This window comes from Solanum lycopersicum, chromosome 5 (genome assembly GCF_036512215.1).
Source record: "Solanum lycopersicum chromosome 5, SLM_r2.1".
Classification (NCBI taxonomy): domain Eukaryota; kingdom Viridiplantae; phylum Streptophyta; class Magnoliopsida; order Solanales; family Solanaceae; genus Solanum; species Solanum lycopersicum.
The window spans coordinates 34,601,030-34,626,623 of NC_090804.1; the positions used below are offsets into that span (position 1 = coordinate 34,601,030).

At 34.3% G+C, this 25,594-nt stretch overlaps 2 protein-coding genes across 2 annotated transcripts; both read left to right on the forward strand.

Annotated features, from left to right (window-relative positions):
- The first annotated feature begins 1,978 nt into the window (after positions 1 to 1,978).
- Positions 1,979 to 5,350, forward strand: LOC101257076 (thiohydroximate-O-sulfate sulfur/sulfate-lyase (nitrile-forming) NSP5). Its single transcript, XM_004239259.5, has 2 exons — positions 1,979 to 2,260; positions 4,167 to 5,350. The coding sequence occupies exons 1-2, from the start codon at positions 2,225 to 2,227 to the stop codon at positions 5,109 to 5,111; spliced, it is 981 nt and encodes a 326-aa protein (XP_004239307.2). The 5' UTR covers positions 1,979 to 2,224; the 3' UTR covers positions 5,112 to 5,350.
- Positions 5,351 to 19,772: 14,422 nt separating this feature from the next.
- On the forward strand, positions 19,773 to 24,774 carry LOC138348777 (uncharacterized). The gene is made up of 12 exons (XM_069298354.1): positions 19,773 to 20,136; positions 20,437 to 20,595; positions 20,737 to 20,794; positions 20,885 to 21,162; positions 21,244 to 21,369; positions 21,586 to 21,948; positions 22,567 to 22,671; positions 23,155 to 23,306; positions 23,643 to 23,845; positions 23,955 to 24,169; positions 24,233 to 24,425; positions 24,636 to 24,774. Exons 1-12 carry the CDS (start codon positions 19,773 to 19,775, stop codon positions 24,772 to 24,774), a joined length of 2,355 nt encoding a protein of 784 aa, XP_069154455.1.
- The last annotated feature ends 820 nt before the right edge of the window (positions 24,775 to 25,594 follow it).

Below are 25,594 nucleotides of genomic sequence, written 5' to 3' on the forward strand. Positions count from 1 at the left end.
GAAAAAAAATTCCAGCAAAGTACTAAAAAAATAAAAGTAAACAGATTTTTTGGAGCAATGCAGTTCGTTAAACATGAAATTCCGTTATCGTCCAGCGGTTAGGATATCTGGCTTTCACCCAGGAGACCCAGGTTCAATTCCCTTGTTTTTCGACCAATAACAATAATATATCCTATGAATAGAAATTAATATTAGAAAGAAAGGTTAAAATATTCGACTGACTCAACTGCACTTTCTTTTTCAAAAGTCACTAAACTTTGTCAAATTAATTTTTATGATCATTTTTGAAAATATAATTATTTATACTTATTTATTGACAAGACAGTAATATGTGATTTTTTAGGAAATAAACGGGGTCATAGTACTTTTGTACTTTGTATAGTTTAGGCCTATGAGCTAGACATTTAATGGCACGATATGAAAATTATGATTCGAAAATTTGATGTTTTAATTTTTGAAAATGCTATTCAATTACTATATAATTATAACTTTAATAATTAAAGGTAAAATAAATCGGTAATAAGTTTGATCAACTTCAACTTATATATAATAATATAAAATTATGATTTCAATTTTTAAAAAATATACTAATTATATCATACTAACATCATATATAGAAATATTAAAATAAAATACGAATAATTTAATTCGTTAACCAATCTTGCGAAAAAAATATTTTAATCAAGATAAAGAAATCAAAATTCAAACATATAAGTAATCACTAATATTATTTTATATATTTTATATGATATTTGGTATTTCAATTTTGTATTATAAATATTTAATACCATAGCACTTAATCAAACTTTTATAAAATGCATCGGTTTGCTTACTTTCTGACATCTGCTGTGATGCCAACTTCTAAATTAAAATAATCAAAAAGATAATGTTATCATGCTATTAGATTAATTACAATCTTATAAACTTCAATTATTTTTTTCATTACACAATAAAAGGCTACATTCACGCCCTTCATGGGAATCTAGGAATTTCCAAGTTGACTTTCTTTTTTGGCGAGTATTGATTAATTTTTCATAATACTTTATCCATCTCTATTTATAATTTAATTATCAAATATTGATTTGATACACCAATTAAAGAAATATTGATGGATATAATGATTTTATCATTTTATTTGATTTTTATCAATTAATAGTGCCCTAAACATATTTATTTACTACTTTTTTTAAAGTCATTACTCAATATTAATAAATTAAGATATAATAAAAAATCATAATTTTTTTTTAATTTGTCAAAAATAATAGACAAAAGGAGAAATCAAATAAAAAGATTTTGACGAGTAAATAGGGACTGATGGAAAGTAATACACAGGGACTAATGGAAAGTAATGCATGGTTTTATGAATTTGAATTCCAACAACCATAAAGCCATTCTTCTAATCCTAAAAGTTCTTTCTTCACTTAAAAAAAAGAATTAAGTAATATTTCTTTGTTCCAGATTTTTTCTTTTTAATACATTTTTAAAAGTATGATATTAATAGAAATAACTATTTTTTTTTGTAATTTTTAAATGAATTTTTTTATAATTACAAAAATATTTAAAAATTATTTAGACCATTAATTTTAATTTTTTTTTAAACATCATATTAAGTTAAACATGCTATAAAATTATTTAGACCATAATTTTTTTTAAATCCCATTTTTTCTTAATATCTTAGTAAATTAAACATGCCCTATAAATTGAGCCGAAGATGAAACAAAAACAAGTGCATAGTGAGTCAGAAAACTATATACAAAAACTTTTGTATTCATTTAAACTTGTTTTATCATATTTTGATTCGGCATAAAATTCAAAAAAATAAAACATATATATTTTATAAGTTTAAATTAAAAATATATTAAATCAAAGTAGTTTTAAATTTTTATGATTTTAAACGATTTATGTGAAAATTTGAAATTAAAACTTCATCAATTTTCTTTTTCTTTTCAAACATACTTCTTAAAAAACAATTTAGCATAGCAAATACAAGAAGGCCTTATCCACGCCCCTAGATTTAGAACAAACAAAAAATAGTGGTTTTTGTAATTGTTATCTAATTGCAAGGGCAATTTTAGAAATAGATGAGTACTAAAAACAATGACATAAAGGCAAATGAAAAGCCTCTTTAAATTTCACACTTTGATGATTCAACAGAAAGAGGAAACAAAAAAAAAACAAACAGCAGAATAGTAAAATTGCTTAGTGGCAAGATTTTTTTAAAGCCATGGCTGCAGCAGCAACAGAAGGCAAATGGATCAAGGTTTTGGCTCTTTTCCCTATTAATTTCATCCATTGCAGTCTTATTGAGTCTTCTTGTTGTAGTTAGTTCTTTTTTATTTGTATGGATGGAACTAGAATTTTAATTTTACTAGTTCTGAATTTTAAATAATAAAGTTATTAAGTTTGGCTGAATCTGTTTACGGGCTCTTAGTGAAGAATTGGGATAACATAACTTATGCTGATAAACTGATCAAGGTTTAGTTGCTGATTTCAGCCTGAATGAGAAGGGGATAAGTTATGTGATTAAGATTGTACAGATTTAAAGCACCTGGATTGTCCCAATTTATATCACATTTGGTTGGGCAACTTTCACATAGAGCAAATAAAAAATTCATATTTGTATGCTATAGCAAAGTTTTCATAATTGCGTTCCATAGCGAATATAGAAACTGTATAATTCGCTATACATATACAATTGAAGCGAATTGTATAAAACGAAGTGTATAAAACAAGAAAGAGAAAGACACTTGGACAAAGAATTGTATAAACGAAGTGTATAAAACGAATTGTATGATTATAAGTGTATAGAACGATTATATACAATTTGAATTTGTATAAAATGAGAAAGAGAAAGATAAAAGAGACTTGGACAGGGAATATACAATTGAATCGAATTGTACAAAACGAGAAAGAGAAATTAGATACAGTTTGAATTTGTATCAAACAAGAATGAGAGAAAGGCAAAAGAAACTGGGCAGGGGAGTATTTTTATTGTATAATAATAAGTGTATAGGACGAAAATATATGTACTTGCATGTGTATATATAATTTTCTCACGTTTTATACAAACAGAAACACAATTTATACATTTCGCAAGAGGGCAGAAAGGGGAACAAAAATGTATGTATTTATACAATTTTCTCTGCTTTATACAAATAGAAATAATTTTTATATACTTGTGTTTGTACAAAAAGTGAGGAAGCGAGCGAGAGATTGGAGTGAAAATGGGAGAGTGGCGAGCGAGATTTTTGAGAGAGAGGCGACTGACAAATTTTGGCAAACGTTTGCTATGGAGCATAATTAAATCAAACCCTAGCTACTCCATTTATTTTAGATTATTAGTTTGCTATTATATACAATTATCCCTATTTGATTTGATACCAAGTTTTAAAACAAAAGCATACTTTTGAAATAAGTGATGCAAGTCGTTTGTGTAGTTATAGATCACTTTATTAGCGAGCATTTGAGTTAAATTGTTAAGTATTAAATAGAGGAATGTGTCACTTTTTTTAAATTGATTAAAAAGGAAAACCTACAAACTTGACAACCTTGTGTTGAACTTAATTTATGCTAAACTCGATTAACGAACAAATAGGTTGTCATTTTGGTTTTATAATTTTTTAAAAAATTGGGATAGAGGGGAAGTTCAAACGGTAGAGGATATTGCAAGATAGGATATCTTAGTAGCCAACTAACTTAGCTACTAAAATAGTTTCAAGAAAAAATATTTCTTGTGTTCTTTCGTGTAGAACTGGTAATAGGATGTGATACAAGTATATACCTTGAAAAATGCTTATTTTATTGGGGATTAAGCTGTAGTATAACATATCTTTATGCAGAATTGATGTCAATTGATGCAGATTTAGGATTACCATAGTTTTGGTTTTTTCAGAAATGTCTTTCTGGCTTAATGATGAATTGTTGCTCTTGATGGTTTCTACTAGATAGAGTAGCTATTTCTTGATTGTTTCAGTAACCCTTTTTGTAGTCTTTATACTTTCAAGTTGATGTCATGATATTGTTAAATAGACGTAGAATGGTGTTTGTTTCATTCTCGTAAACGGGATAATATTTCAATTTTCCTTCAAGTTCCTAGGCTGTGGAAGTGTATGATCAACTTTAAACTTGTTGTTGGATTGTTATTTACATTGACCCTCCAAATGCAGCTGGAGGAAAAAGGCGCCGGACCTGGGGCAAGAAGCTCACATGCCATCACCATTGTGGGACATAAGGTCTATTCCTTCGGGGGTGAGTTCACACCTCGTGTCCCTGTTGACAACAAATTGTACGTGTTTGATCTCAATAGCCAAGAATGGTCTGTGGCTGATGCTGCTGGGGATGTCCCTCCCCCTCGTGTAGGTGTCACTATGGCCACTGTAGGGGAGACTGTCTTCATCTTTGGTGGCAGAGATGCCGAACATAAGGAGCTTAACGAGCTTTATTCTTTCGACACAACTACCAACAAATGGACCTTATTGTCTAGTGGTGATGACGATGACCCTCCTCATCGGAGCTACCACTCGATGACTGCTGATGATCGGAGGATCTATGTCTTTGGTGGTTGTGGAAATGCTGGAAGGTTAAATGATCTTTGGGGTTACGACGTTGTTGATAAGAAATGGATCAAATATCCTGTACCAGGGGAAAATTGTAAACCAAGAGGTGGACCTGGTTTGACAGTGGTCCTAGGAAAAATATGGGTTGTCTACGGATTTTCCGGTGATGAGCTTGATGATGTACATTACTTTGATACAATTGAAGAAAAGTGGATGCAAGTTGAGACAAATGGTGAAAAACCTACTGCTAGGAGTGTATTTTCAACAGTTGGGATTGGGAAATTCATTTTTATCTATGGTGGTGAAACAGACCCTAGTGACTTAGGTCATTTAGGTGCTGGGAAATTTGCGGGTGATGTCTATGCACTTGATACAGAGACACTAGTTTGGAAGCGGTGGATGGATTCCGGTGACCATCCAGGGCCACGAGGGTGGTGCGCCTTTGCTAGTGGACAGCGAGATGGCCAAGAGGGGCTGCTGGTTTATGGTGGCAATACACCATGCAATGATAGGCTTGGTGACATTTTCTTTTTCACTCCCCTGGTGGAGATTTGAGTGCTGGAAATGACATGTTTTCAATGTTGTAAGAAAAAACAATCTTCAAGTTTGAATTTGAGTTTTTAGCCTTGTGTTGGATAATGGGGGAAAATATCTTCAGTACTGTTTATTGATGTTCTTATAAAGGTTTGTTCAATTTGTTAAACCAGGGTGTATGTTGTTGAAAGTCTTGCTTTCGATCACTAATTTTTATGTTTAAATTTACATATAATACATAAATATGTCTTTTCACTTGACTTCAGCTAACATTTATGTCATTTAACTTTGAATGTGCATAATTAAACATTTAAACTTGTATAAAGTTGAACGAATAAAGACACACATCTTACGCATCATCCAACATGATAATTTGTATCCTATGGGGTGTCCTATATGTATTATATAAATATGACATTTAAATTGACTTCATGTTACGTTTATGTCCTCCAACTTTGGATATGCTTAAGTAGACACTTAAACTTGTATAAAGTAGAACAAGTAAACACAGTCCTACATGACACAATACACGTAGGACAAAAAATGACATGTAGGATGTCATGTAGGACATGTGTGTCTATTTGTTCAACTTTATACAAGTTTAAATGTTTACTTGTGCACATCCAAAGATGAAGGACATAAGTGTTTGAAGCCAATTTAAATGCATTTTTATGTATTATGCATGTATTATATTACTAGTATTGAAAACGTGCGCTGCACGTTTATCTTCTATTACAATCTAAAATTTATGTAAGTCTGATCTCATGTCTATATAAATATTTATCACAATATATTTTTATAAATAGGCTAAAGCTTGTATTTAATACGGTTCTATATAAAACTTACTTTTGCATCCAAAAGTAATTGAAAAGAAGGATTTCAAATATTGTCTTCTAGACTAAAATATCTAAACATATGTTTTTCTATACAAATACAAGGTGACAACTAATTCTTTTCATTTAACTTTCAGTTGTTTGTTTGAAAAATAAGATATGTGGAATTATATAAAATTAATTAAGATAATATAGCATCTGATGATATGTGGAATATCAAGGAACTCTTGCTCCAAATCTAAAAAGTGCACATAAACATCACTAACTTGGATGCTTTTTTTTTTTTTTAACACTTTGAGCTGGTACTTAGGTGAATGCAATAAAAAATAGGTACACCACATAATATTCGGATATGACCATCATTAATCTAAAATGATTTTCTTCCAAAGATTGTAGCTAGCTAGGTATGATATGAAACAGGAAAAACTGAGCTCTTATAAAGTAAATGGAATAAATTTAATGACAGAAAGATAAATGTAGCACCTTTTCGATGATCAATTTACATAACATAATTAAGTGAAATGACAAAGAAAGGAAGAAGAGAGTTTTCATCTCACTTAGCCAAAGTATGTAAATCAGTGAAACGCGTTGAATTTCTTCAATAATTGCCTAAAAATTAAATATCAAAAGAGAATATATCAAAACATGAACATGTATTAGTTACTTACTATGTTTGTTAGAAGGTCAACTTTGTGAAAAGATGAATTTAATATCCGTAAATATATTCAACATTCATTTTCATCACATTGCAAGCTCCTTATGAAGTTTTAGAATGTGTACATACATTTTTCTCCGGTAAAAAAAATAAAAAAATATAATGAAAGTGATTATTGATCCACTAATGTATTTAGAGTGAAATGAAAGATTTATTTAATAGTCATGCTTTTCTCTCATAAAACCATAATCAATACCGTACAACTCTTCATTCACCCTCTTTATAGTAGAAGTGAACAACTATAGGTAATGGGAGAGTAATTTAGATAGGAAGAAAATCAAAAGCCAAAAAACTGATGAAACAATATGATATAGTTATTATTTAATATTTAATTTATTAATAATTTATAACATTTTAATTAAATGCAGGGGTAACACGGTAATTTAATTTTTTTCAATTTTTTTTAAATTTATAGTAAGGGTAAAACAGTAATTCAATTTCTAACTTTTTTTCCCACTTATATATATGATGTAGGACTCGTTATCTAATTGTTAAACTTGTATGTATTTCTTGGTGCACACCCAATGTTAGAGGTATAAATATCAAATAAGACCAAGTTAAATAACACAAGTTTTTTTTTTCAAAAAAAAGGACACATTTATATATGATAATTTAAATTTACTCGAATTTAGTACATTAAAATAAACTTAATCTTTCATTTTCATGTTTCAAGTTTAATTAAGGGAAAAGACATAAATTACCCTCGAACGTGTATCGAAAAGTCATTTACACACTTAAATTATTGCGGCGACCTATTATACACCTAATTTTGTTCAAATTGATATTAATACCCCCTTTCGAAGACAATCCCAGTTTCTGTCAAAAGAAGTGTTGTACACGCGTTTTCACATATAAATAAAAAAAAATAATTTTAAAAAACCTTTATCTCTTGATACTTTTTTAAACCTTTCAAAAGAATATTTGGGCATCTTCCCCCTCTCATCATACTTTTCTCTTTTTTAAATATATTTCTTCTTTTTCTCCATTGTTCATAAATTGAAGGAAAAAATAAAAATTTGAAGAGAAAATAGGAGTCAATAAGTCAATTATGAAGATGAGAGCAGAGGCGATAGGCGCGATGGGCAACACCATTGTTGCCGGTGGAACAAATAAAATTTTCAGATTTGTAAAATTCTTTTAAAATCATGATAACTAATATGTGAATCAAGCATTTCATTAGTATTCTTTGTGGGTAATGATTAATCAAATATGCTATGATGATTCGAGACATAAAAATGACATTGTGGTGATTGTAGGTAGTGCTCCGGCGAGAATAGAGAAGACAAAGATGGAGAAATCACTTTCTTCAATGAATTTTTGATAAATTTGGGCAATATAATCATGAATTTTATGTATAAATGTTATAAGATTTTCAATTGAAATCGTTATCTTTTTCGTAATTATTTTTCGGTAATCTTCTCCGGTGAATCCTCCGGCAAGTTCGAACGGAAAAATCATGAATTTTAAGTTGAAAAATATTGACATTTTTTTTGAAGTCATCATATTCTACTCCTTTTGATTTCTTTTTACAAGTTCTTCTTTAAGGATAGAGTACTGGATGTGCTTCCATCAAACAATCAATGGTGACAAATCTAATGATTCCTAAGAAGGAGAAGAAGAAGAACTCAAAATTAAGAAAAATGTGAATGCTTTGAAGAAATTAGGGCCACCAATAAAAAGATCAAAAAAGAAAAAAATTGAAATAATTGATATATTAAAAAATGTAATACATAATTATATAATGACCAATAAAATATTGTCACGTGTTCAATTTTTTCATTCTAACATATTAAAATATTGTACGCACCTTAAGGAAGGTGAATATATTTTCTTTGTCATATCACATTCTGAGGGGGTATTATTATCATTTTGAATAAGATTAGGAGTGTAATAGGTCACTGAAATAATTTAATCATGTAACTGACTTTTCGATATAAGTTCAAGGAAGAATTTATGTATTTTCCCTTTAATTAACATAGTAAGGCCCTAATGGCTACTCCTACATAACACTTCAAATAAGTGATTTTATTCAACCTTCCAAAAACATTTATTAAATAGGGTAGTTTAATATACTACACACATTATATTTACTGATTTTTAATAGATATGACTTTTTGTTAAAATGACCCTTATTTTAGGATGAAGTAATGCAAAACATAAATTTATGTGTAAAATTCAAAAAGCTGAATACTAAAATCTTATATGAATAGAACTCTTTATAAGTTTAAATTTTGACATCAGTATATGAGAGTATAGCACAATAAAGAAATGAAGTTTGGCTCCCACATTTGTAAACTCTAATACCTAGTTATTTTTTAGACTAAAAAGCATATATCCACAAGGATTAAAAAAAATTGAATCTGTTCAACTAATTAGACATTAGACAAAAAATTTTTTGTCTAAAAAGGAATGCCACTTTTCAAACAGTTCATTTTTTTCATTATAGCCACACAAATATTCAAGATTTATTTTAGATCAGAAATTGTACAGTTAGAGCAATGTGGGCGCTGTCCTTGCTCACCTGATAAGAAGACAAGTGAATATCAGAATCTTCACTTGAGCATGATAGGCCATCATGACTCTCACATTCTGAATACAAGACATGATTTTGAGATATGTTGCTCGAACTCTTTGAAAAATCTCGACGGATACATGTTAGATCCTCTAACAGTAGTGCAATTTTGCCTATCACTTTGTACATCGGGCAGTATCTTATGAAATGTCCTGGTTTCCCAAACATGTGAAAGAGATCATTTACATTTGTGGGTTTACTTCCACTTCCTCTTCTTATAAACCAGTCATTTCTTCTTACAACGTTATAAAACCTTCAAGTCAGATAGGTCATATCTTCATCTTCTTCACTGAACTCACCTTGAGAAGTCTTGAGAGCCAGATATTTTTTATCTTCAGATCCTTCTTATATTGATCATATTGCTTGTTAAGCTCATGAGTTTTTAAGTTTCTAGTTAACTCATTCATTGCAAGTATTTTCAGATCTCTGGTTTCATTAATGACATAAACATTGTTTTATCATTTTTTTGCTTGGATGAATCGTCTCACCTAGGCTGTGTAGCTCATTTATGATGGAGGTAAACCTGGTGCATCTTTTGGATGATTTCACCTTCTTTAATAGTGAAGTTCTCATACTGAATTGGGAGCATGTCCATTTTAGATTCTTTCACCTGACTATTTCCTCTATAAGTTATTTACAATCTTTTCCAGATTTCTTTGGCAATCACATCCCTAGATCTAATTGTATTCATCATGTCCTATACCACAGACAAGTAATTTTTTGCTTTATAATTCATTTTGATCTTCTTCCGATTAGCTTCGTTGTACTCCCTTTGTGTCTTAGGAGTCAGTATTGTTGTTTTTCCTTCATTAACTTTATTCATAAGAACATGAGGTCCATCCAGAGTGATGTCCGAAAGTTCTCTATCTTCAGCCATGATAAAATTATGCATTTAGTCTTCCACCAACCATAGTGTTGACCATTGAATCAGGGGTCTCTGTCCTTCGTCCAAGTTTGGAGGAACTGCCATCTGAGCAAGATCCTCTCTAATTAAGTCGTATAGAAGTTATATACTAATTGTTTGCTTGTATGAGCCCACCGTCAATCATGTGACCAATTCCCTTGACTATGCTAGTAATATAAAGAAGACTTAAGTCATCCACAACAACTTAAAAGTTATCCTCATATTTCACTTACACACCTCTTTTGTTCAAAACATATACCCATTAGATACTTTTTAATGATATGCATTACATGTGTAGTACACGCCTCAGAAGCGCATGAAACCAATACAATTTACTTACAAACCAATCAAAAAATTACATGTCAACATTTAAAAAGTGGAGCAAAAGTTTGAATGAATATATATATATATATATATATATATATATATATATATATATATATATATATATATATATATTCCTAACAATATCTTCTTCCCCAATTCCAAACCACTTAGCCTTTTGCATTTTCCTCACTGGATAAATCCTTTAGCCAACGTCTCTGCCACACCTCTTTCCGTATTCATCTTTATTTTTCCTTTCTACTATCATCCGTCAACACCAATATCGTCATTTTTATCTTAATCGGAAAAGTGTCTATTAAATAAATGACCGTCAAAATCAAAAAATTCAAAAGAGAATTAACTGATATATAAAAAATATAATCTAACCTTATAAATTGCTAAAAAATTCAAGAGAGTTAAAGCTACAGAAGGAATAATAATAATAATAATAATAATAAAATAAATAAAGAAATAAATAAATAAAAAATTAGATTGCGTCAAAAAAATCCGGCAAGCATCCATTTTTCTGACCAGACTATTACAAATCTAATTTGTTTTCTATGAAATTGTTAAAAAAGTCAAATCCTAAAGAATCCACAATACAAAAAAATACCAAAAAATCTCAAATGATGTACGAAGAAGAGAGTGAGAAACGGAAAAATAGCAGCTATTGTATTGATACAAAATTGCCAAATGGGAATAAAAAGAAGAGGATAGGTAGCAATAATGGTGTTGATGAGAGGAATATGGTGAAGATACTTGCCGCTCGTTATCGGGCTATGGTGTTCCGGTGGACTAATTCTTCCGGAAAGGGGTTATGGGTATATAGGGTTGATTTTTCTTTTTGTATTATTTTTTACTTTAAAATAATTTTTATAAGATATTTTTGAATAACTTTTTGAAAATAAATGACATGTCAAAGTTTAATTTGTTATTGTGCCACGTCATGGCGAGTGAATCTCACACACTTCAAAATTTTTGGCTGATTGTCAAAAAAATGTCTAATAGGTATCAATTCAATATAGTAGATGTGTTCAATAGGTACAAACCTTAGTTGAGGCGTTTAAATGAATTATGTGGACAACTTTAAGTGGCTTTGGATGACTTAAGCCTATAAAGAACAACTAATGCTTGAAGTAATAAACACATATGTTATGTGGAAACTTTCTTACTCAAGAGAATAAAAACTATGGTCTGTCACATAATATATCTCAAGGCTCCACTAATTTCAAGAAATTAAGAATACAGACTCGAGTACTCACAAAGGATTCAACTCTTAGTCCTACCGACCTTATAACACCTCTATTACAAGACTCAAAGCAATAACTCTATCGCTACTATATCAACTACATCTAGTTGACATAAACTTCAAACGGTTACAACAAGACTAACTCTAGTCATTAACTCAACTCTTAAAACTAAAATGAGCCAACACGATCTAATCTCCTTTATAACATATGAATATATCTCGAGCACAACACACTAAACTCAAATACAACTCGAGAATTTGGTGCACTCAATCAGGTCCTTGATACATATATGTGAATGGTTCTTTCGTGACAAAATGACTTTTTTGCTATTGAATATTTTTTTTACTAAAACTAGATTGTTTCTTATCAATGTGTTTAATGTATATAAGATCAGAGAGAAAATAACTTAGTAACATGTCATTGGTCGATGACTGGGCACCTTCGATGATTGGGCAACCTATGTAGCAGGTTCCCACCTACCACTCCACACAATTTCTGCAGCTTTATAACTGCACTCTATTGACTTGTCTTGTACAACTACAACTCGAAGGATCACATTCCTTTACCATATCCTATTTTCCATAGTTTGTTAAAGACTTAAGTCATATGTGGCTTTTTTAAGTTGTCCGCATATTTCACTTCAACACCTTAATTTAGGCTTGTACACATTGATTAATTAAACCTTAACAAATTTATACCTATTTAACACAAAATGATAGGAAAATAAAAGAGATATGTGTGCATTTTAAATGCTCATACATAGCAAATGGACCAAGAAACGATGACACATGACAATTGGATTAATTTTTTTTAAAAAAATCTTTTTAAATAATCAGAAAGCAATTTAAGAAAGTAAAATTTTATTTTTGAATTAACCTACCCCACTCCACCTCACCCTACCGGACACCCACCATCTTCTTCTTCTCTGTCGATCTTATTCCCCTGTCCACTGGTTTACGTTTACTAGTAAACTGTCACCTCCATCCTTTTTCTACTTCTCCGTTTCCTTTCCACTAGTCGTTGCGCCTCAATGCTAGTCAACCATAGTCTCCATCCCTTTCTTCTTCTCCATTGATTTTTTTCCCTTTCACCGGCATCAGTAATACACCATTATTGTTCATCTAATCTTTCTCATTCACCTTTCATTCTAATAGCATCAAAACCTTCTACTTGTTATCTTCATCTTCTTTCCACTAATAATTTTTCGTAACAATTACAAGAAAATTTTCAGTATTTTATCAAAAATAATGAAACTTTGCTAGAATATTTGAGACTTTAATTAGATTTACATAGGAAAAAAAGGACAAAATACGAGAAGAATTGAAGAGGATGAGAGAGAACGGTGGAGGGGGTGATGTGTGTGTAAAGAGATGGGAGTAGCTGCGGTGAGGGAGGATGTGAAGAAGACGAATTTATTTTAATTAATTATTATTTGTACATTATTTACTAATTTAGTTTATTAGATGGAAAGAAAAAAAAAACATTTCCAATGATTTCATGCTCTTAAGGAATGTGAAATACACATTTTTTGTCATGGAAGTATTTTGTGTCCACTAGAAATCATTTTTAAATATATTAGATATTCAACATGTATCAAGCTAAATTAAAATGTAATATGCGGACAACTTTAAGAGTTTAAAGGGTGCATATGACTTAAACTTTTTTTAAATCATCAAAAACACCAAAATACAACATACAACAACTGAAATCTTTCCATGGCTTTAGAAATAACAAAACCACCAAATTCATGGCCTACTTTGTTGTTCATGTTATATTCCAAACATACTTAGAACAAAATTTTAAAAATCTTTGTAAGACGACAAAGTTTAAGAACATTTTCACAACTAGAAAATTAAGACTAGTAGTGAAACTAGAATTGGACGCAAATTTAAAAAAAATATACGAAATATTTTTCTTAAAGAAGAATTGTTGTTAATATGTGTCTAAAGAATCTTATTGATTCCAACAAACTATGCAGAAACACGAAGTTACCAAGTTTAATGAACCAGTGAAGAACAGAAGAATAGAAGAACTGAAATTAATTCACAAATCTAAAATTTGTAAAACACGTACCAGAATTTGAAAAAAATTTAATAGGAAAAAGATCAAGTCCACTAAACTAACAAAGTCCCCTTAAGGAAATTATTCCCCTCTAGTATCCGAGGTTTGATTTGGAATATGACCTCCCAGGGTAAGATGATCTCAATCATCAGAGTATAGATATCAGAAACTCCGGTGTCAGCGAACCACTCAACGGCAGTAAAGTACACTTAGAATTCTAGATTTAGTAGTTTAAGAAGAAGTCCATGAATTCTATATTAAAATGAGAGGAAATCCCTCAATTTATAGAAAACAAAGGGTAGTGCAAAAAGGTTCTTATTGCCCTTACAGGAAAGGTCACAAACCTTTGGAAAAGTCAGAATCTTTCAAAAACGTCATTACCTTTTATAAAAGTCACAACTTTCCATAAAAGTCACAACTTTTCATAAAAGTCGCAACTTTTCATAAAAGTCACAACTCTTCATAAAAGTCGTTACTCTTCATTTTTCATTCACACCTTTTTAAAACCCAACACTTGGTCCCTCCGTTTTTCTTTGTCACCACCAACTTTGACAGTCTTTATAGTCAACTTCGTGCATCGAGCAACCTCTAATAAGATGGCTTGGTTTGCCAAATTTATGATATAGATCATTATCATTTGAATATTTGCTTTCACCCCTCTTCTCAAGAACCCTTCCTTTCATTTTATAACCTTCTGAAACCTTGGAGTAAATTAAGTCATATCTTCATCTTTCTCATTTAACTCATTTTGAGAAGCCTTGAGAGCTAATGTTTTTTTCTTTCTATAGATCCTTTATAGGTTGATCTTATTTCTTGTTGAAATCATGGGTCTTTAGATTTCCAATCATCCATATAGTGAGTTTCAAGGTAGCTTTAATATTAGCATCAACCTTACTTTCTCAAGATTTGGAAAGAAACTTGAAAATCTTTCTCACTTGCTTACTCTGGTGAATCATCTCCCCAAGAAAGTGTAGATCATTTGTGATGAAGGTGAAAGTGTTATGCATTTTGTTGAATAGTCTCACCTTCTTTCTAATTAGTGAAGTTTTCATACTAAGTAGCTAAAGCACATCCACTTTGGACTATTTTAACTTGGCTTGTTCTTTCATCAGCCATCCTTATGATTTCCTTTATCTCTTTGGCAGTTTCGCAGGACAAGATTAAGTTGTATTCATTGGGTCTTATTCCACAAACGAGTAGCTTCTTTTCCTTGTATCTTTTTTCAATCTTCTTTGTGTCGGCTTCATTGTATTCCTTTCTTTTTTTAGGAACAACTTTGGTGATTTTTCCTACCTTGACATCCTTCATGGCCATGTGCAGTCTATCCAGAATGATGTCCCACAGTTCACTATCCTCAGGTATGATGAAGTCGTGCATCCCGAGTCTTTCACCATCCATAATATTGTCAATTGAAGTAGGGAGGTCTGGTGGTTGACTGACCTTCTTCTAGATTTGGGTGTTAACTGTATAAAGAGTTAAGGATCAGATACCAATTATTCTCTTTTATGAGTCCACCACCAATTAGGAGATCAAATCCCTTAATTGTACTAGTAACAAAAAGTAATGTGAATGCTTAAAGTAAAGGCCACATATGTTCACGTGCACTAATTAGGTGCCTCTGATGTTTGCAGTGGCGAAATTTGAGAGTTCCAACGACATTGTTCCTGCATTGCATTTTTCCTCAAGAATGGTTCTGGTACACTAATTTTAGCAATTTCCAGTAGTTCACTAGTTTTGACTATCCCAAGTACTTATCTTATTTGGCTCAAAAAGACTCGAATCAGAAATAAAACACTAAGCTATCTTAACAAAGAAAATATCTAAAGCTTCAGTTTCTGAAATGATCATGGGTTACCTCTCATCAAGCTCTTGATTAACATCATGACACGATGCAAATATCTTTACCACCTGTGTCTTTATTTGGAAGATATGAATCTTTGCGCCAATTTTGAATAAAGAACATGGATATGCCCATGGGGTGGTGATATCGAGACAAAACAATATTGAGGGTATACTATTTTACGTGTTTTCACCTTCAAATGATCAATTTTCATTTTTTCTTGTCGACTTGACAAATTTCAAAATGTCATGGCTTGACCCCACTCTTCCAGATTTACCATTATTTCAATTCTAATCTTCCTAATCATTTTGGAGAGGCAGTCGTATGCAAACTAGTACCTATTTTGGAGAGGACTTCAAACCTCATAAAAAATAATGTAAGGGCAATTGAGAAGTTAAGGAATTACAAATCACTTATTTTAATCCAAACAACTCATACAAGTAAAAACAATTTTGAGGGGGTGGGATGAGGGGACGAATTTTGATATAAAATGAACACAAGGATAAAAATAGCTAGATAAAGGATAAATTGATCAATGACCTTCACAACCTAGGATAACAAGGAGATCTGGGAATGAGAAATCAATCAATATCTATATGATCCATTACAGACAATTGTTTACTATCTAATTAACATGTCTCAGGATTCTCGATTATACACCCACATCTCTCCATCGTAGGTAAATATTTCTCAACTAGTTCTTTCAAACCTATCAAAGCATTCCAATTTAAGCAACACTACTAAGAGTATGTTTGGTATGAAGGAAAATGTTTTCCTAGAAAATATTTTTTTTGAAAAAATAAGTGAATTTATAACTTATTTTCTCATATTTGATTTATGGGTAGAAAATAATTTTTATTTTTAGCTTGAGACTAAAAAGTATCTGTACGAAAATAAATTTTGTTTCGAATCAACCCCAATAATTGATCTAGGACCGACCCCAACCCCGACAACCAAACTAGGACAATACTCCGATGACTGTTCCAATTTTGATCGTGAGATTTGACCTAGGATTTTTTTTTCAAAAACAGTTTTTTTTAAAAAAAAACTGACGGGGTGGCAGCGAGGGGGGGGGGGTGGGAGGGCGTAAAAAATGATTTTTTGAAAATTATGAAATATTTTTCAAGAACAATCACGGGGATGGCCTGGGTGGGAGTGGTGATGAGGTGGGGTCGCATAAAAATAAAAAAAACTTAAATTGGAAATATTTCCCAAAAAATATTTTTTTTAAATGACGGGGTGGCTCGAGTTGGGTGGCCTTGTGTGTGTGTGTGTGGGGGGGGGGGGGGGGCAGGGGGGATGGCGTAAAAAAATTTAAATAAAATAAAATTTGAAATACTTTTCAAAAGCAATTTTTTGCGGGGTAAGTATAGGGGTAGTAAGGGTTGGGTGAGGTAAAAAATTTTTAAATTTGAAACATTTTTTTAAGAATATATTTTTTAAAAAAATCATTTTCATAAATAAATTGAAAAATTGTAATTTTTTTTGAATGAGAAGGGGCAAGAAAAAAAAATTAAAAGGATTAACTTGAGTTTTGGAAATTATATTCTTTAATTTTGGAAGGAAAATCATTTTTTTTAAATTTGAGGAAAATGAGTTGATTTATGTAACGACCCGCTAGGTCGTTTTGAGAACTAGGACTAATTTGACTCCTTTTGAAAATTTAAAGGGTTATATTTAAACTATTAGATAACTATGAGTACCCAATTGATGAAACTTTTATTAAATAAGTAATATAGATAATAGATTAGTGGGGTTTCACGGTTAACAAACTCTTGTTCAGAAAATAAAAGGGGTGGGGGCAGAAACTTACTGTAAGCGACGAACGAGAGGAAAAACAATAAGAATTGCTCAGGTAAACGCAAGAAATTTTCATTCTTTCTCAGTTCTACATATTAAAATAGGTTGTCAGAGGGCATTAGAATGTTGTTATTATTATATTCTTAGGTTGTTTATTAAGGGTGTTTTTTTTCATGGGTAAGATGTAGTGTATAGTGAGTTGAGAATTTATTTATTATCAAGGATTGGGATTTCTAGGAACGTTAGTGTGGTTATTAGGTGATAGTCTAATAAAATCCTAATCGCTAGACGTATTGTGAAAATCTGGGAACTTGATCTGCAAATTTCCCTCCCGTATAATTAATTGTTGCATAAGAATGATGGGAAAGAATGTTGAGCCAATCATTGGGCAATGATTGCCAATGATTGGCATGTGACAAACAGGCCAAATTGTCACCCGTACAGAATGACAAATTGGAGGAGAATTGCAGGCTGCTTGCGACTGATGTCGTGCATCGTTAGGGTGAAATTATTCTTATTTTATTTATTTACAAAATTAATTTACTAGTTTTTGATATATTGAGATAGGTAATTAATTATTAGATATATATTATATGATCTAACATTGAAATTTAGTGTATTTAAGAAATTAAGGTTAAATTCTTGGCTTGAAATTTGACAAATTGACATATAAATCATATCAAGATTTGGAGTTTGGTTGAAAATATGAGTGGATTTTAGCGTCTATGATAGACATATAATAATTTGAATGTCTACAAAAATTGCTTACTTACGAATATTGCAAAATTGGTAGATTGGGAACGTTTCGAAACCTTGCGAAAAGGAAAGGAAAAATCTTAAAAGATTCGTGGCACAAGTTCGGCATCTAAGGTATGTTAAGACTTTTTAGACTTGTTGAAGGACGTTTTCCTAATTAAAAATTAAAAATGAAAATAGACAAAGGGGTAAGGGGGAAAGATGGTGGTCTCGTATCAATGGTGTGACGGGCATTGGTACGAGTACCGGTGTTATAAAAAGGAAAATACTATTATAGAATGTGGATTGAAATTTGAGAATGCCAAAGCATATGGGCATTAGCTGATATATTATTGGCTTGAATTCCTTGTGTGATTGTGTTTTTTTTATTTCACTCGTATAGTTGAGATAATTGAGGTGGTTATGTATTATATTCATATTGATTGATTGAGATGCATCATCATTCCCTCTATTGAAACAATATTGTGCACATGCATCGAGATGAGACTGAGTATAAGTTGGGCACGTGGAGATCGTCCGTGCTGGGGATGGTGAGATGTTAAGATTGTAATTTGGGCACGTGGAGACCGTCCGTGCGAAAATTGTTTGATATTATGATAGTGCGTTGAGATCGTCCGCACAGACACGTGGAGATCGTCCGTGTCGGTATATGGACCTCGCGAGTCCCCCATGGGTCATGAACTCTCGATGTATTTCCGAGGAGTATCATGTATATACGGTTGAGTGAGTACTGGGTATTCTGAGACATATCATTACATGGCATCATATTGCATTGCATTTCATCCCATCATTCATTCTTGATGACTATATGTTTCATTTGGTGTTTGAAAAATATTAAATGTTGATTTCCTTTATTGATGAAACTTAAATAGTGAGTGTAATATATATATATACTTGTATAATTTAAGAACTTATTTTTTTATATAAACTCCCGTCACTACTTCTTCGTTGTCGGTCAATGAGACATACTGGGTACACGTGGTTTCGTACTCATACTACGCTTGTTGCACTCTTTGTGGTGCAGATTCGATTCCGAGTAGGAGCACATCTCGTGGAGCAAATTGAGTCCGGCTTGAAGTTCTTGGAGTTGTAGTGAGCTGCTTGGCTGTTCCGTGGCCCACACCTCCCTCTATCTTTTACTTATTCTGTTATTCAGTATTCAGACAGGATATCCCTTATGTTAGATTTGCCTTTTAGTTTCAGACTTGCATCGTATTTTAGAAGCTCTTTTACTCATGACACCATTTATTGGGTAGTACTTTTTTCAGTTTTCCGCATTCGTACTTATAAGAACTCAGTGTTGGAGATTTGGAAATTGTTGTCTTTTCACTTCTTTGTTAGTTAAGTTTGTTAAAAATATGTTTGTTGGCTTACCTATTGGTTGGGAATATAGGTGCCATCACGACTCGTGATTTTGGGTCGTGACAAATTTGGTATCAGAGCCGGGTTCATCGGTCTCAAGAGTACAAGAGCAATGTCTAGTAGAGTCTTGCGGATCGGTATGAAGACGTCCATACCTATCTTCGAGAGGCTATAGGACATTTAGGAAATATTCTTTTCTTTTATTCCTTATCGTGCACACTTGACCTTGTAGAAATTCTAATCTTGATATCTCATTCTCTCTCAGATGGCGATGAATCGTACGTCGGCAAGTGGTGGTCAGGATCCTAATCATGCGCCTGCTTCTGGGAACCCTATTCGAGGTAGAGGTAGGGGACGAGCTCGAGGTCGGGGTAGGGGCCGTATTGCAGCACCTGTGGGTGGTCAAGTACCAATAGCTACCCAGGGTCATGATAGGGCCGTACCTCCTGATGCAGATGTTCTTCATGGGGATGTGCAAGATCGTGTCGAGGGGGATGGGCCAGCTCAGGCTCCAACTAGTACTATTGTTCCCGCAGTGCTTCAAGATACCCTGGCTCGTATGTTAGGAATCCTAGAGGGGATGGCCCAGGCAGGAGCTTTGCCTGTCACTTCTGATGGCTCACAGACCCGTGTTGGAGGTCAAACTTCAGATCCGATAGTTGCTCCAGATTCTCAGACTCCCAGGACTCAGCCAGCTGCCGCTGTAGCTCCTCGTTTGGATAGTATGGAGTTTCCAGATATGACATCACATTTGGTGAACAGGCCTTCTATGACTATTGATGAGCAAAAGATGTTTGGGAGGTTCAGACTAATGAATCCTCCTACTTATACTGGTGACTTAGCTGAAGATGCATATGAGTTTATAGTTAGTTGTCATGAGAGGTTGCATAATCTTGGATTAGTGGAGTCTCATGGAATTGACTACACAGCGTTTCAGATGACTGGCTCTGCTAAGCAGTGGTGGAGGGATTATATTAGTAGTAGGCCAGCTGGATCTCATCCACTATCCTGGACTGAGTTTACTCAGATATTTCTATCCAAATTTGTTCCACGCAGTGAGAGGGAGCGCAAGAGGGCCGAGTTTGAGGGTTTGCAGCAAAATGGTATGTCAGTTGCAGAGTATGAGGGTAAATTTCATGCCTTGGATAGGCATGCTTCGATGATACTTCCCACAGAGGCTGAGAGAGTGAGGAGGTTTGTTAAGGGGCTGATTATTCCAATTCGTCTAGGAGTTTCTCAGGTTGCTGCTTCTGGTGTTCCATTCCAGAAAGTGGTAGATGCTGCTAAGTAGTTGGAGATGATTTGACGTGAGGGATTTGAGCAGCGAGAGGGCAAGAGGACTCGTTATTCAGGTGATTATGGTGGTGCTCCGTCTAGGAGTCAGGGTTACTTGGGCAGAGGTTATCACCCTCAGTCCAGCAGACCCATTCATGCTGCCATACCAGTGTCTGAGGCTGGTTACGCTGGGCATAACTCTTCGAGCTCGGTACATACTTCGCAGGGTTCATCTTCTAGACCTGTAGTTCGTGGAGGGCATTCTGGTCATTCCGGTTCCTCTCATCAGTCGGCGTCTCATAGGGGTTGCTTTGAGTGTGGTGATATGGGACACTTTGTGAGAGACTGCCCTAGGACCAGACGTGGTGGCTTACATCAGGGTTCTCAGGTTTCGACTTCCAGGGCTGCACAACCTCCAGCTAGGGGTGGTGCACAGAATGGTAGAGGTGGTTCTCATTCAGGTAGAGGTGGTTCTCCTTCTGGTCGAGGTGGTGGTCGTGGAGGTCCACAATCTGATGGAAGTCGTTCTCACTGTTATGCTTTTCCAGGTAGGCCAGAGGCTGAAGCCTCAGATGCTGTTATCACAGGTATTATTCCGGTTTGTCATCGACCAGCTACTGTATTATTTGATCCAGGCTCTACTTATTCTTATGTGTCCACATATTTTGCTCCTAGTCTGGATATATTGTGTGAGTCTCTTGATTTGCCGATACGTGTTTCTACTCCTGTCGGGGATTCTGTAGTTGTAGATCAAGTGTATCGTTTATGTACTGTTACTTTGATGGGGTATGACACTCATGCAGATCTAAAGGTCTTAGAAATGATAGATTTTGATGTGATTCTTGGTATGGATTGGTTATCTTCTTACCACGAAATTTTAAATTGTCATGCCAAGACCATCACTTTAGCTATGCCTGGAATTCCTATAGTAGAATGGAGAGGTACTCTTTGTCATCCTTCTAAGGGTGTGATATCATTCCTTAAGGCTCGTCAGTTGGTACAGAGAGGATGTTTGGCTTACTTGGCCCATATTCGAGATACTAGTATTGAGACTCCTATGCTTGAGTCTATTCCAGGGGTAAGTGAATTTTCAGAGGTATTCCCGACCGATTTGCCAGGTCTTCCACCAGATCGTGATATTGATTTTTGTATCGATGTGGAGCCAGGCACTCGGCCTATTTCTATTCCTCCTTATCGTATGGCACCGGCTGAATTGAAAGAGTTGAAGGAGCAGTTGCAGGATTTGTTGAGCAAAGGTTTTATTAGACCAAGTGTATCTCCTTGGGGTGCTCCAGTGTTATTTGTGAAGAAAAAAGATGGATCTATGCGTATGTGTATTGACTATAGACAGTTGAACAAGGTAACCATTATAAATAAATATCCGATACCTCGTATTGATGATTTATTTGATCAGTTACAGGGTGCTTCAGTTTTCTCCAAAATTGACTTGAGATCTGGCTATCATCAGCTGAAGGTTAGGGCGGAGGATATCCCTAAGACGGCTTTTCGAATACGTTATGGTCATTACGAGTTTTTGGTGATGTCTTTCGGATTGACTAATGCCCCAGCAGCTTTTATGGACTTGATGAATGGAGTGTTCAGACCATATTTAGATTCCTTTGTTATTGTCTTCATAGATGATATATTGATATACTCACGCAGTAAGGAGGAACACGAGCATCATTTGAGGATTGTTCTTGGGATTCTAAAGGAGAAGAAGCTTTATGCAAATTTTTCAAAGTGTGAGTTTTGGCTTAGTTCGGTAGCATTCTTGGGACATGTAGTGTCCAAGGAGGGTATCATGGTGGATCCTAAGAAGATTGAGGTGGTTAGAGATTGGGTCAGACCTGCTTCAGTTACTGAGATACGGATTTTCTTGGGCCTTGCAGGTTATTATCGACGGTTTGTTGAGGGTTTCTCATCCATTGCATCTCCATTAACTAGATTGACACAGAAGGAGGTGACTTTTCAGTGGTCTGACGAATGTGAGGTTAGTTTCCAAAAGCTCAAGACTTTATTGACCACTGCTCCGATTTTGACCCTACCCGTGGAAGGAGAGGGTTTTGTCGTATATTGTGATGCTTCTCGGATTGATCTTGGTTGTGTATTAATGCAGAAGGGAAAAGTGATAGCTTATGCTTCGAGACAGTTAAAGGTTCATGAGAAGAACTACCTTATTCATGATTTAGAATTGGCGGCTGTGGTGTTTGCATTAAAGATTTGGAGGCATTATCTTTTTGGTGTGCATTGTGAGGTGTTCACAGATCATCGTAGTCTCCAGTATATATTCAATCAGAGGGATCTAAATTTGAGGCAGAGGAGATGGTTGGAGTTGCTCAAAGACTACGATATGACTATTCTTTATCACCCAGGCAAAGCAAATGTTGTAGCAGATGCCTTGAGTCGGAAGGCGGTAAGTATGGGTAGCCTAGCCATGTTACAGGTTGGCGAGCGTCCCTTAGCTAGGGATGTCCAATCCCTGGCCAATAGCTTTGTGAGACTTGATATTTCAGAATCTGGTAAGGTGTTGGCTTATATGGAGGCTAGGTCATCCTTGTTGGAGCAGATTCGGGCTCAACAGTTTGATGATGGTGATTTATGTAAGATTAGGGACAAGGTGTTAAAAGGAGAAGCCAAGGCTGCAATTCTTGATGGTGAGGGAGTTTTGAGGATTAAGGGTCGTATATGTGTTCCTCGTACAGGTGATTTGACTAGATTGATCATGGAGGATGCTCATAGTTCGAGGTACTCTATTCATCCAGGGGCTACTAAGATGTATCGTGACTTGAAGCAACATTATTGGTGGTGTCGTATGAAGAGGGACATAGTAGATTTTGTATCCCAGTGTCTGAATTATTAGCAAGTGAAGTATGAACACCAAAAGCCTGGAGGTGTGACACAGAGGATGCCTATACCTGAGTGGAAGTGGGAGCGTATTGCTATGGACTTTGTGGTAGGATTGCCATGTACTTTGGGTAAGTTTGATGCTATATGGGTCATTGTGGATCGACTGACTAAGTCTGCACACTTTGTACCAGTTCAGACGACCTATAATTCAGAGAAGTTAGCCAAAATCTATATTCGAGAGATAGTTCATTTGCATGGGGTTCCTATATCTATTATTTCAGATCGTGGCACCCAATTTACATCTCATTTCTGGCGGTCTATGCAGAAGGAGTTGGGTACTCGGGTGGATCTTAGTACAGCTTTCCACCCTCAGACTGATTGGTCAGTCTGAGCGGACTATTCAGGTTCTTGAGGACATGTTGCGGGAATGTGTGATTGACTTTGGTGGTCACTGGGATCAATTCTTGCCATTAGCGGAGTTTGCTTACAATAATAGTTATCATTCGAGCATTGAGATGGCACCATTTGAGGCTTTGTATGGTAGGAGATGTCGATCTCCAATTGGTTGGTTTGACGCATTTGAGGTTAGACCCTGGGGTACAGATTTGTTGAGGGAGTCCTTGGACAAGGTCAAGTTGATCCAAGATAGACTTCTCATGGCTCAGAGTAGGCAAAAGAGTTACGCAGATAGGAAGGTTCGTGATTTGGAGTTTGTGGTTGGAGAGAGGGTTTTACTTAAGGTTTCACCCATGAAGGGTGTGATGAGATTTGGAAAGAAGGGCAAGTTGAGTCCAAGGTACATTGGTCCCTTCGAGGTTGTGGAGCGTATTGGTGAGGTGGCATATCAGTTGGCTTTGCCACCTGGGTTGTCAGGTGTCCATCCTGTATTTCATATTTCAATGCTTAAGAAGTATCATCAGGGTGGTGATCACGTGATTCAATGGGATTCAGTGTTACTTGATCAGAATTTGACTTTTGAGGAGGAGCCGATCACCATTTTGGATAGGCAAATTCGGAAGCTAAGGTCCAAAGAGATTGCTTCAGTAAAGGTTCAGTGGAAGCATCGTCCAGTGGAGGAGGCTACGTGGGAGACAGAGGCAGACATGAGGAGTAAATATCCTCATCTTTTTGAGCGTTCAGGTTAGCTCATTTCTTTTTACATTCGAGGACGAACATTTGTTTAAGTGGTAGGTGATGTAACGACCCGCTAGGTCGTTTTGAGAACTAGGACTAGTTTGACTCCTTTTGAAAATTTAAAGGGTTATTTTTAAACTATTAGATAACTATGAGTACCCAATTGATGAAACTTTTATTAAATAAGTAATATAGATAATAGATTAGTGGGGTTTCATGGTTAACAAACTCTTGTTCAGAAAAAAAAAGGGGTGGGGGCAGAAACTTACTGTAAGCGACGAACGAGAGGAAAAACAATAAGAATTGCTCAGGTAAACGCAAGAAATTTTCATTCTTTCTCAGTTCTACATATTAAAATAGGTTGTCAGAGGGCATTAGATTGTTGTTATTATTATATTCTTAGGTTGTTTATTAAGGGTGTTTTTTTTCATGGGTACGATGTAGTGTATAGTGAGTTGAGAATTTATTTATTATCACGGATTGGAATTTCTAGGAACGTTAGTGTGGTTATTAGGTGATAGTCTAATAAAATACTAATCGCTAGACGTATTGTGAAAATCTGGGAATTTGATCTGCAAATTTCCCTCCCGTATAATTAATTGTTGCATAAGAATGATGGGAAAGAATGTTGAGCCAATCATTGGGCAATGATTGCCAATGATTGGCATGTGACAAACAGGCCAAATTGTCACCTGTACAGAATGACAAATTGGAGGAGAATTGCAGGCTGCTTGCGACTGATGTCGTGCATCGTTAGGGTGAAATTATTCTTATTTTATTTATTTACAAAATTAATTTACTAGTTTTTGATATATTGAGATAGGTAATTAA

Coding starts and splice junctions, on each gene's coding strand:
- LOC138348777 (XM_069298354.1), top strand. CDS start 19,773: ATGGCGATGAATCGTACGTCGGCAAGTGGTGGTCAGGATCCTAATCAT. Junction 21,949..22,566: donor TTGTATCGATGTGGAGCCAG/GCACTCGGCCTA, acceptor TGGGACATGTAG/TGTCCAAGGAGGGTATCATG. Junction 23,846..23,954: donor ACGACCTATAATTCAGAGAA/GTTAGCCAAAAT, acceptor CGGTCTATGCAG/AAGGAGTTGGGTACTCGGGT.
- LOC101257076 (XM_004239259.5), top strand. CDS start 2,225: ATGGCTGCAGCAGCAACAGAAGGCAAATGGATCAAG. Junction 2,261..4,166: donor CAGAAGGCAAATGGATCAAG/GTTTTGGCTCTT, acceptor CTCCAAATGCAG/CTGGAGGAAAAAGGCGCCGG.